Source organism: Heterocephalus glaber, unplaced genomic scaffold (genome assembly GCF_053883595.1).
Source record: "Heterocephalus glaber isolate CG9 unplaced genomic scaffold, H.glaber_assembly_v1.0 deba00001689, whole genome shotgun sequence".
Lineage (NCBI taxonomy): Eukaryota > Metazoa > Chordata > Mammalia > Rodentia > Bathyergidae > Heterocephalus > Heterocephalus glaber.
Window position 1 is genome coordinate 8,648,605 of NW_028258414.1, and position 12,327 is coordinate 8,660,931.

Consider the following 12,327-nt stretch of genomic DNA (forward strand, 5'->3'; position numbering starts at 1 on the left):
GTTCTCACCCATCAGACAAGGGGCTCCACCCTCAGATGGGCCTTCCTGGCCAGGCTGTACCTTTGCATCAGACTGGGTGCAGCTTACATGAATGGCCCCTGTGACTCCCTGCCCAGGCTTGAGGCCCAGGAGTTCAGCCATATGGGCCCCCCACAGAGTGCCTGCCTTCTTCCTAAGGTGATTTCCCTGGCCACCCTCACTGCCGCATCCAGACTCCAGCATGCAAACCCTTGTCCCCTCCTGCTCTGCATTGAAACTGGGTGGCTGCTCCTTGCTGGTGCTGATGGACTATTAAGTCCTAGTAAAAACGGCACTGGCAGCAATATCAGTGCCTTGATACCCGCAGTGAGCATTACCCAGGGTCAGCCCCAGACATTCATCGTGTAGGCCCTAGAGCTCACTGGGACTCAGGTGGGGATTCCTATCTGCAGAAGGAGGTGGAGGCACCGGGCAGACAGGGTTAGGGCATTCTCGGAGCAGCAGCTTACCCTGGGAGCAGTCCTTGCCGATCCATCCAGGGAAGCACTGGCAGGAGCCGTCCATGGGGCTGCAGGTCCCATTGTTGGCACATGAGCAGAGCTGGGCACAGTCCTGCCCAAAGTGCCCTCCAGCACACACTGTGGGCACAGGGCAACCTGGCACCTGCCCTCCTCCCCTCGTTTCTTAGACCATCACCCCTCCCCCACTGCACCCTGAGGTGCTTGGGCCAGAGCCATGACCACCCTGGGTCAGGAATCTGGACAGGAACTATACACGGGCATGCCCACCACCCTTCTCCATTTGCACATAAATGACTGTCCCCTTTCCTGTACCCTTTGCCTGAGGTCTATAGACGTACAGTCACTTAACAGAGGTCCCACAGAGAAAGTGGCAAGGTGGAGCATTTCACCCCTGGACTTGAGTCCAGTGCTCCCTGTGCTGTCCCCCCCACCCCACCCCACATCCCTGAGCCCACAGCCACGGGGTGGGCCACGCTCACAGCTGGGAGGAGGGGTTGAGATAGAGCACCACAGTTCCGCCTGCAGTGTGACTGTTGTCGGACTGGCTCTGAATGACCTGTCCTCCACTCTGCTGCCCAAGCCTCGCTTGGCATCCCCCTCCTCGAGGAAACCCATCTGGGTTCTAAAGGCCTCGTCCTCTGCTGAGCTTCCATGTTTCTACCTTGGGGTCAGCTGTAGGTGTCAGTCACAGTCCCTCTTGGAGAAGCTGTTCATGGATCCCTGGAGGAGGGGTGGGCTTCCTCACTCCTTTAGGACCGGGCATGAGCGTTAACAGAGCCCCCCCCCCCCATCTCTGGTTGCCTGCAGTCCATGCCCCACTGCTCCTACAGTGTGGGCTCTCTAAAGCGCTCCCTCTTGGTACTCCAGTGCTCTGCTCCAACACCCTCAATGGTTCCCCGTTGCCCCAGGATAAATCCCTGGACCGTAGAGTCCAGGACCTAACCTCCCTCACGTGAGTTATCTTTGGCAGCCTCTCACCTCCTTCCCAGATGCATGGTAACCACATACCATTTCCAAATGCACCCTGGGACTTGGTATGCTTATATGCACCTGGCACTGTTCAAAGTGCTTCATGACTATTAGTTGACTTACTCTTACAGTGCTCTTATATATTCTCACCATTACTTTCTACCATTAACTTGACAGATGAGGAAGCTGAAGCACCGAGAGGTTAAGCAACTGGTCCAAGGTCACACAGCCAGAAGTTCTATTGCTTAGTCCCTTTAAGCAAACCACATCACCAGGTGGGCTGCTGATGTGGGGGTCTGCAGGAGGCTAAGACCTTTCCCTCCCATCTGTACTTCAGGATCCTGCAAAGCAAGTCACCTGCCTCTCTGCTGCCTCTAGGATGTGCTTTATTTGGGAAACCCACCTCCAGTCCTGGCTCTCTATGGCCAGCAGGGTGCCAGAGCAGCTCTGTCTATCCCCCAGGCTAGCTCTGAGCCTCTAACAAGAACGTCATGTCTTTCAAGTCTTCCTCACACACACACAGCTGACAGATTCACCCACAGAGCTGCTAATGCGATCGGCCTCATATGTTAATTGATGTACTTCTTCGCCAAATCAAGAGTCAGTCAGAGAGAAGGGGCAGTAGAGAGAGAAAAGAGGGCTGGTGGAAAGAAAACATCTGCTTATATTTAATCTGTGTTTAATGGTTCTGGAGAAGCAGTGTCTGTAATTTGTAACTCACTGGAAAGCCAGTCATTAGAAAGTGTCAGCTCAATTTTTTACAAGGTTTGAGGCTTAACCAGGGCAGTTGCCATTAATAGCAAACTCTATTAGATCTATATGTGGAAAAGACTCATTAGGCCAGCGGGTGATAAATCAGACAGCACAGGACGAGAGAGCGACTCCATGGGCTGCCCGGGTCCTAATTTAGACCGAGCCTAACTGTATTGACGGCCGGGTCTCCTATGTTTAATAAGTAAACTTCCGCATGTCAGGTGATGATTAAACTGTCCTGAGAGGGCTGCAAGCAAATGAAACTGTCACCTACGTCTCCCGGGAGCCCATACATCTCATGACCTCAAAGCCTCACGGAGTAAACTTTCCACTCATACATATTAACGGCCCTCAGACCTAAACAGCCCAGCTCAGCAGTGATTATTCATCAAAAGAATGGGTTCCCCTGGGAGGTGGTGAGGGCTCTGTCAAGGAAAGTATTTAAGCAGAGGCCAGATGAGATTCTTGCCTGGGTGACCTTCACATTGCCTTTAGCTCTACGTTTACCTTATCCTAAAGATCCCTTTGCTCCTTATGGGTTCAAGTGTAAATTCCGCAAGCTGGAGGTCCAGGTCATATGCAAAGCTCTTTCTGAAGGCCCCAGTGCCCTTCTGGGCCCCTTGTGCCATCTCTGGCCACTGCATCCCTGTGCTGGGCCACAGCGCACCCCGGCTCTGAGCCTCAAGCAGGCTGGTTGTGCCACTTAGAACAGATGCCTTTCTCCTCCATCCGCACAGCCCCTGAGCCAGCCCCAGGTCCACACCGCCCTGGGGTTGGTGTGGCGCAGGACTCAGGCTGAGACAGGAGTTTGTGTGGCGAGGGATCAGGGATGCTGAGTTCGAGGGCAGGATGGGAGGCTGCGGTTTCCAGCCAGCCCCAGCACCGGCTCCTGCGGAGTCCCGTAGCCTTTACCACTGGGTGCCCCTTCTGGGCTGGGGCTCATCTGTGCTCAGTTCGTGTTCCTTCTCTATCATGGGCGTGGGAGCCGAACCTGTCTCCACCCCGCTCCGTGAGACCACCCACATCTCATGTCCCCACTTTGTTCCCCTCATGTGGGTGCCGCTCAGGCTATGGAAAGAGACCTGCGCCCTGCAGCCGGAAGGAGCTGCCTCCACAGCAAGTCGTCCTGCGAGTCTCTCCCTCCAAGGCCCTCGTCCCCCACCCTGTCCCCTCCCCGACTGAGATAGTACCTTGGTTGCAGAGGGCTCCAGAGAACCCTGGCAGGCACTCACAGAGGCCGCTGACATGGTGGCAGGGTCCGCTGCTGTGCACGCAGAGGGGACAAGGCTGGGCGCAGCTGTGTCCATAGAAGCCAGGGGGACAGACTGGGGGTGGAGGGGAGACGGTGGTCAGCAGCCCAAGGGGCGCCAGCCAGCCTGGCCACCCCTGCCGTCCCACATTCTGAAAGTAAGTGTAGGGCGAGCCGCTCTTCCTCACACTGTGGAGGGCCCTTCCCTTTTGGAAGAGAGGAACTATGACCTGTGCCTGTTGCTATCAAGAAACGAGGCAAGCTGGGCCGTGAACTTGGAGACAGAGCAGCCAGCTCAGGGACAGAGGGGACTAGCAGGAGGGTTGAGCTGGACCTCCCTGGGTTCAGGACTGGCTCCAGCCGGGCAGGGCTGGGAGGACGAGCTGCTGAGGTCTTTGGGAGGGGGCTGACTCAGCCTTACTTCTCTGGCACAAGGGTCCTCGGAAGCCAGGGGCGCACTCGCAGCTTCCATCTTCAGGAGAGCAGGACCCGCCATTCTCACAGCTGCAGGACACGGAGCAGTTGGGGCCCCAGCGGCCAGGTGGACACGTGCTGTCGCAGCGGATACCTGTGGGGCAGAGGCAGACTGGGGTCAGAGGAGAGGATTTCAGGAAGGGTCTGATGCAGCACCAAGAGGGGATCCAGGAGGGCATCCAGGAAGCTGGGCGAGGAGGGCTTCCGGAAGAAGCAATGTCCAGACAGAAGCAGCAAGGCACTGGGTGGGCAAAGGAAGCCAGGCGTGCAAAGGGCAAGAGGCAGGAGAAAGAATCACATCTTGGAGAAATGACACAATCATGGTGTGGCCAAACGGTGAAGTGCTGCATGGGACTAAGCAAAAGAGGAGGCTGGAACTGAGACAGGACCAGGCGACAAAGGGCCTCTGCTGTCTTTACTACCTTAGCTGCCATCAAAAGCAGGCCTGAAAAATCTACTAGGGGCAAGTTAGTGACCTTAAAGTCAGGTGTGGTGGCACACGCCTATAATCCCAGCATTTGGGAGGCCGAGGCAGGAGGATTGCCATGAGTTTGAGGCCAGCCTGGACTACATAGCCGTCTCAAAAAACCAAAAACAAATTAACACACAAGTTAGTGCCCTTCTGGGGGCTGCAGGGGCTCAGAAAGTGAGTAGGGTCTTTTGACAGTCCTCAGGGTGATACCTATTTTATATCCCATGCATTTGTACACACAGATGTGTAACAGAAGCCAACTATTTTTTTTTTAATGGTACTTGTAATCCAACAAACTGATTGAAGGCCCCTCGGTTTAACAAAGAGCGGCCATAGGATAGTCGATGGAATACCTCAAAGAGACAGAGGAGTGCAATCTATAGATCCATCTCTTTTAACTCAGGTGGAGGAAATATGTGCAGGAGTGACTCAGCTTGCAGGCTAAGGAGGTCCCCTCCCCACGGGGGGGGGTCTCTCAGGCTGATGTGTGTTAGGTGAATGGAACCCAGGGCCCGGGGGACTGGCTGGGTTTTTGGAAGAAGGTGAGTCTGAGAGGCTTGGAGAGGAGCAGAATTAACTTAAAAATCACATCTGCCTTGTTGTAAGCAGGGGATACTCAGGACCAGTGAACAGAGTCAGCCCCAGCCTAGCAGCGGGACCAATTTGGATGCAGGCTGGGATCACACAGGGCAGGCAAGAGAAGAGACTGGTACTGCCTGCTCCACACCGCTGTCCCTTGTTGTCTCCTGCCCCGAAATGTCTCTGTTTCCCAGCAGGGTGTCAGGTTCAGATGGCACTCTGGGAAGCAGGGGTGGGGCCTCTCCCCAGGGGGTGAGACCTCTTCTCAGTGAGAATCCACAGCCCCTCCTGTGGAGTTAGGGTGCCTGAGGGGAAGCTTGGATGAGCATCGTGGGTTAAGGGAGGCTAGGGAGGGGAAGCCACAGAGCGGTTCAGAGTTTGGGACACATCTTTAAGGCTCTCCTTTCCTAGTAAGTCAGCCCACGGCATCTGGCACAGCATCTGCCCATCCTCCAGTACAGGTTAAATTATCTCCGTTATAGTTCACAATTCAGTGTTGTTCTGCTGTATTGTTTAGGAAATGAGAAGTCTGCACACCTTCAATACAGATTTTTTTGTGTAGGCGAAAGGGTCTCGCTATGTAGCCCAGGCTGGCTTCAAACTCATGGCAGTCCTCCTGCCTCAGCCTCCCAAGTGCTGGAATTACAGGCATGCACCACCACAAGAATTCATTTTTAAAAACAGTATTTTCAATCTACCATTGATTGAGTCTTTGGGTGCAGACCCCAAGGGTGCACAACAGCCATGATCACCTAAGGAAATCTTTTGCGGTGGCTGTTGAAAACCGTGGATTGTGACCACAGGCAGAGGGACATGATGTGGCTGTCCCACGGGGCTCTGAGCTCCTGGGTGCTAAGTGGTCCCGGCAGCCTGACCAAGGCAGACAGGTCACCTAGCTATGACTGGGACCCGCTGATGACGATGCATACAACACACCAGGGAACACAGGGCCTCTCATTGCTGCTGTCGTGTTTCCCCCAGTCAGTGGCTGTTAAGAGCATAGCTAGCTGTTCCCGAGTGCGGGCGCCTCAGTGTGTTCATATAAAGGGGTCCTTTTTCTTAGAGATGGAGAACTGCAAAAGCACCCTGTTTCCATTCAGATTGCAGGTGGCTGCAAGGTCCCCTGGGTCCTAAGATCGGGCAGTTATTATATTCTGGGCCTGGTTCTGGGAGCCTGGGACTCCTGTCTAGAGTCCTTTTCTGTCCTGTGAGCTCCCTGCAGCTTAAGCCATTGGGATCTGAGTGGGAGGAAGAGTCAAGGGCTATGAGGAATGCCCAGTTCTAGACGGGACTTCTGGTATGATGGGAAAGGGGCTGGCCTTGGCCTTTGGGGAGTCTCCAGCTTCTGAAGTAGCAGCGTCACCATTACCTTCTCGGGTCCTGGTTCTCCTCATGGTTTAGTAGGGATACTAATCCCCTTTCCTTTCTGACCCTGTGGAATCCCCTCGATTTAGTTTGCAGGACCCCCCCACACACACACACAATCTGTATTGGTGGATAAAGCTAAAGGTCTACACACTGTGATCTCTACTTCATGGCGTGAGGCCAGAAGCCTATATCCTTACTTTAGACGCCTCCTCCAGGCGGCCTTCCTGGATACCTGCCCAGGGATTCAAACATTAGTGTCATGGTCATGGCATACAGCTTTGTCCCTGTTACTTCAATGTTTCCTACACAGAAGCCTTTCTCCCCGCCAGCAGTGTGAAGGCAAGAACCATGGCTTACTGGCCCCCTGACCCTGCTTAACTAGGCGGGTGCTCCCCACGGGCAGATGCCACCATGGTCATCTTTGCATGATCCATAGTAGATGTTCAGCTCAGGACTGGATGGTGCTGAATTTTGCTGTTTACTGCTGAGCCTGGCCCAGTGCTGGGCAAAGTAGCTACCAAATAAAGACTCAGTGATGCTTGAATTAAGAAATACTAGCTCTCTGAATAAATGGATTCCTCATAAAATGCAATCCTGCGGCTCTCATCCTGATGCCACTTAGGTAAGTCCTGAGGCCTTGGGCAGCTCCCCTTCCTCACCTGGAGCGTAAGAAAGTTGGGGCAGATTTAAATCTCCACTTCCGGGGAAAGCCAACATCATTTAATGAGCACTGAGTGAGCACTTTTGTATGCGCAGGGCAAGTGAAGACAACATAATGCTCAGCAGCAGCAGCAGTGGCAACCTGCAGGAAGTAGGGGGCTTGCATATGGCCACAGTGAGCCAAGCCATGAGCTAGAGGGCCGGGGTGGGGAGGTCGCCACTGATACTTCTTGGGGTGCTGATTTAGTCATTTTCCTTGTCGTGGAGACACACGACCAACACCCACAACTCAGAAGAGAGGTTGATGTTGGCTCACAGTTTCAATCCCCGGTTGGCGGTCTCCAAGGCAAAGGGACCCGGCAGACAAAAAGCTGCTCCGTCAGGGCAGCCAGGACGTAAAGCAACAAGGGGAGGAGCCAGAGAACAAGAGGCTCGCTTCCGGGCCACACCCCCAAGGACCCACCTCCTCCCACGAGGCCCCACCTCCTAACAGCACATTCTGCTGTAAGTTCATCATTGGGATGAGTAGAGCACCCCATGATCCGTCATCTTCCAAAAGGCCCACCTCTGAACACAAGAGGCTTTGAGGGGGATATTCTAGATCTAAAGCGTGGAGGTGGGCGGTGAGTGGGAGGCGCGCGGTGGAAGGCCCAGGCCGCACCCCTCCCCGCCCTCCCTCCTTGGCCTCCTTCCGCTCCACAAACCTCAAGACACCAATCCCCTCTTTGAAAAGCCTGCAGGACCACCTTTGGGGAAATCGGCTTTAGAACAGCAGAGGCTGTGCTGAAAGGTTGTCCATCAAAGACAGAATTTTTAAGCAGCAGATGTCATTAAAATCTGATCAGCTCACTTGAAATTAAGGCAATGAAAACCTGAAGTGGATTCCCACCTGGCTCTTGCTGAGAGTGGAGGGTGACAGTGACCAGGCTCCAGCCACATTCTATACTGAGGGGAGGGAAGCTGAGCAGGAGATGCCTCGGAGGAATGTCCCTGGCCACAAAGAAATGTCCCTGGCCACAGAGGAATGTCCCTGGCCCTTACCTGCTTGGAAACTTTCCAGTTGTGGAGAACAGAAGCCACACAGCAGTTCAGTGTGAATTATTTATCTGAGGACTGACACTGGCAGTCACGACTACTACTTTACTACTTTCTCTTTGCGTCGCACCCCACCCTGGGCCTGGCCGGTGGGTCCATTCACACACTGTATTGTTACCCAGCACTTCCTGTATAGTGGCTTCCATGACTGAGCACTCAGTGTGCACTGGGCATTGTCCGTCAGCACTTTATGGTAGTAACCCATCTAAACTTCAATACCACCCTACAGTTGGTTGGGAGGATTATAACTGTCTGCATTTTGTGGATGGAGAAATCAGGCTCTGAGAGGCTAGAAGACTTGCCCAAGATCACAAGATCACTGGCCTGCTCCAGTTCTGTTCCTAACCAGCTTGTTATCCATATTGTAAGGGTGGCAGGCAGTGGACATAGTGGTAAATAAAGCAGATGCCTCCTGGGGCAGATGGTCAAGTTAGGGAGGCAGATGATAAACACTGAAATTAGAAGTCAAGGCCAGTTGTGCTAAGTTCTACAGAAGGACACGTGTAGAATAGCAGGAGATTAACAAACGGGCTTTTTAGCCTTGGTGGGCAGGTTTGTTTCAGGGGAGCCATTTCAGAAGCAGCCACCTTTAACCTGAAACCCATGGACAGGAAGGAGTTAGCAGGGCTGGGATGTGGCTCAGTGGTGAGGTGCTTGCCTCGTTTGACCCCTAGGACCACAGAAAGGGAGGAGTTGTGGAGGGGGGCAAAGAATGACTCAGGCAGAGGCGGGCATATGCAAAGGCCTGCAATCAGGACTGGTGAAAAGATAAATTCCACCCCTGGTGGCTGAGTCAGTGAGTGACAGAGGTGGCAGGAGAGGAAGGAGCTGGGCAGGGCCAGATCACAAGGGACCTGAGCCACAGATGTTCTGTGAGTCACAGGGAACCACCGAGGCATTTGGAGCAGGGTTGGCATGGACAGGTCTGGGTTCTTCGAGGTAGTGGCACATGAGAGATGCTGAGTGCTGGCCAGACCAGGAGGCAGCCCTGAGGGACTGAGGGGCTCCCCTGGCACTCAAATGCAACGAAGAACTGGAGCTCAGAGCAGAAAAAGGGAAATCTGCTCGCATCGGATTTAGAGAGCAAGAAGAAACATATTGAAGGAGCAGAGCGAGAGCCAGGACTCACGGGACCTGACGGAGAGGTTACCTGTCCATCCGGCCAGGCAGCAGCAGTGGCCTGTGACGGGATCACAGCCGTCGGCATGGCTGCAGTCACAGCGTTCGCTGCAGTTCAGCCCAAACGTGCCATCCTGTGGAGAAGGAGGGAGAGGAAGGTGATCAGAATCTCCCAGAGTTTCATTCATACACTTGATGATGAAACTGAGCCCACCCACCTGCATTAACAGGAGTGTGAGGTTTGGAGCAAAGGAGGGGATGGTCCTGCCCTGCTTTTCTTTCTTTCTTTTTTTTTTTTTTATAGTACCGGGGATCAAACTCAGGACCTTTCGCTTGCCAGGCAGGTGCGTCAACACTGAGGTACATCCCCAGCCCCTGCCCTACTTTTCAATCCTTAGGCTCTGAGGGCCGTGGGTATCATGAGCTTAAATTTTAAGCTCATAATTTAAAAATGTACTTTACTGATCAGGACACATCTATCCCACGGGAGGAATGAGTGGTTAAGTTTTGTTACTGGGGAAGAAAATGGTGACCGCCATTTGCTATGTGCTCACAAAGGACCAATAGCCTGTATCCCTCATTTCTCAGGGTCTTCACAGCAATCTTTGACATGGTTCCTGGCTTTCCTGCTTTAAAGATGGGAAACAGCTGGAGAGCGGGAGTAACACACTCAAGGTGGCAGAATGCAGCAAAGGCAGGATGTGAACCCAGGACCTCAAGCCCATGGGCACTCATTCAGTTTCACATGGGTTGATTTCAAGACCGACGAGACCCAGGGATTAAGTGTGGGTGGATACTGCGGGATATCGTTCGGCTTCACCCCCCACCCTGATCATGGAAGCACAGACTTCAGGAACTGGAAGGACACAGAGCCCGGGCCACCACCCACCAAGGAGCCCGGGAGGGGCAGGATCCTGAGGCAAGTTGGGGCTCGCTGGAGCACCAGGGTCAGTTAACGCTTACCAAGGCAGGGGCAGAGGATAGGTAACACCTGGGTGCTTCATCTGCAAGCAGTTTGCTGCATTATAGGAGACTGGGCGGAGGCCCAAGTAGAAAAATGACCACGGGGGGTTAGGACCAGCCGTGACCCAACTCCAGGGGTCCCCACCTAGTCCTGGTGCTCTTCTCTGTGCATTCCTGAGCTCAGGTTAACCCCAGGGAGGGGGCACTCACCGGGCAGGGCAGGTCACAGGTGTCCCCCAGCCAGCCCGGGGTGCAGGTGCAGGCACCATCCGAAGGGCTGCAGGCTGCCCCGTTGGCGCAGGCGCAGGTCTCATTGCAGTTCAGGCCCCACATCCCGCTGGGACATGGCAGAGCGCAGTCCAGACCCTGCCATCCTGAGGGGAGGGAAGGGGCTGTCACCTCTGCAGGCCCAGCGAGGTCATCTGCCCCGACCCCACCAGAGCACTGCTTCCCTGGACAGGGTTGCAGCATCTGTTCCATGGCCCACTTGGAACCACATGTATCCCCTCAGGCTTGCCTGGGTCCTGCTGGGGACAGGGAACCAGCGCGGCTGGGGAGCCCCACAGCTGATCTCAGGGAGCTGTGCTTTCGGGACAGACCGACTCCCCATCCTGAGCCTGGTCACTGCCCTCTGCCCCCACACCCATTTCTCCTTGTGCCGTCCTCTACTCGGGGGCACTGGGGGTAACAGCTGGCATCACCTCCCTCTCCCTGCCCTGGGCCAGGCTTTTGGCAATAGCTGTGTCTCCTTGGAGGGCCTGCAGCACCCCAAAACCTCTCTGTCCTTGTCCAGCTCCGGGAACCTGGCCTGTTCCTCTGTCCCTTGCCCCTCGGAGTGGTGGCGACTCCTGCTGGTGCAACTGCTTGGATAGCTCACCCTCTCTGTGCCTGCAGCCACTCAGACACCCTGGTGAGGAATCCTGTACCGCACTCCTGCTACTGAGGTTCCGGGCTCCAGCTTCCTGCTGGGAGCCTAATAGAGGCTCCCACCCCTTCAGGTGGGCAGGAGCAGCCCCAGCTGAGACCCCTTAGCTGCCTGGACCTGGGCTGGGCTTGGGAGGGCACCTTACCTTCCTTGCAGGTACAGAAGCCGTCTATCGGGGAGCAGGTGCCACCGTTGTGACAGCTGCAGACGGATGAACAGTTGGGCCCATAGGTCCCCGAGGCACAGGACACAGCACAAACCTCTCCCTGGAGAGAGCGGCGTGGAGTGGGGTCAGAGGTGGGCCTGTGCTAGGCAAGATAATCATCCCCACCAAAGATGTCTGTGTCCCTGGTACCTGTAAATATGTCACCTTATGTAGCAAAGGGGACTTTGCAGGTGTGACTAAGGACCTCGAGGTGGGTAGAGTCGCTGGGATTATCCAGCCAGGCCCCTGCGGTGTGGCACTGCCAGTGAAGATGAGGACAGAAAGGACAGACGGGCCGAGTGCTCGCCCTGCTCCCATACCATTCACTGTGTCAACTTGGGCATCTGCTGCACTGGGCTGAGCGTCAGTCCTCAAATCTGTAAGATGGCAACAGTGCTGTCCCCACCCCATGGAACTATTAATAGGATTCAATTAGTTACTTGTGAAGCAGGTAGATCAGTGGCTGGTGGATACAAAGCACCATAAAAAGTTACTATTCATGCAAAGATATAGTTAGCACCTCTAATAAGGACAGTGGGCAAAACCCTCCAAGGTTTAAGCAGCAGGAGGCCTGGGGAGAGATCATTTCTCTATCAACAAGGCAGCCCAGAGGGAGGGGGTGGTGCCCTCAGGGCCAGCCTCTGTTGACTGACACCACAGCAAGCCAATAATGGATCTCTCTCAGGGAATCCCAGAACCCAGGGTCTGGTGCTCCCTCCTTGATTTGGGGACCCTTAACGGGCCTTATCCAAGATGGGTTGTGGGGTGTCTGAATCTGCATGGTCTGTGTCCACACAGGCTTAGGCAGTCTGTCCACACACTTGTGTTTCTCTATGCTGTTTGTCTCTGTTGTATCTGGATTTTGTTTTTGAGGTACTGGGGATTGAACCTCAGGGCTTTCATAATGAGCTATATCCTCAGCCCTTTTTACTTTGAGACTTGGTCTTGCTAAGTCACTGCCTAGGCTGGGCTCAAACTTGTAATCCTCCTTCCTCA

General features: G+C 54.5%; 1 protein-coding gene across 17 annotated transcripts in view; it reads right to left on the reverse strand.

The window, feature by feature from the left end:
- Megf11 (multiple EGF like domains 11) overlaps positions 1-12,327 on the reverse strand; it is a 300,131-nt gene that overhangs the window by 19,427 nt on the left and 268,377 nt on the right. For all 17 annotated transcript variants that reach the window (XR_015446493.1, XM_021237045.2, XM_013076211.3 and 14 more), the window contains 6 exons: positions 11,272-11,392; positions 10,412-10,575; positions 9,270-9,372; positions 3,893-4,039; positions 3,413-3,547; positions 489-617 (listed from right to left, as the gene is read on the reverse strand). Coding sequence is in view for 16 of the 17 variants with exons in the window: in XM_021237045.2 (XP_021092704.2) it covers positions 489-617; positions 3,413-3,547; positions 3,893-4,039; positions 9,270-9,372; positions 10,412-10,575; positions 11,272-11,392 (799 nt within the window). In the remaining variant the exon portion in view is untranslated. The remainder of the gene's footprint in view (positions 1-488; positions 618-3,412; positions 3,548-3,892; positions 4,040-9,269; positions 9,373-10,411; positions 10,576-11,271; positions 11,393-12,327) is intronic.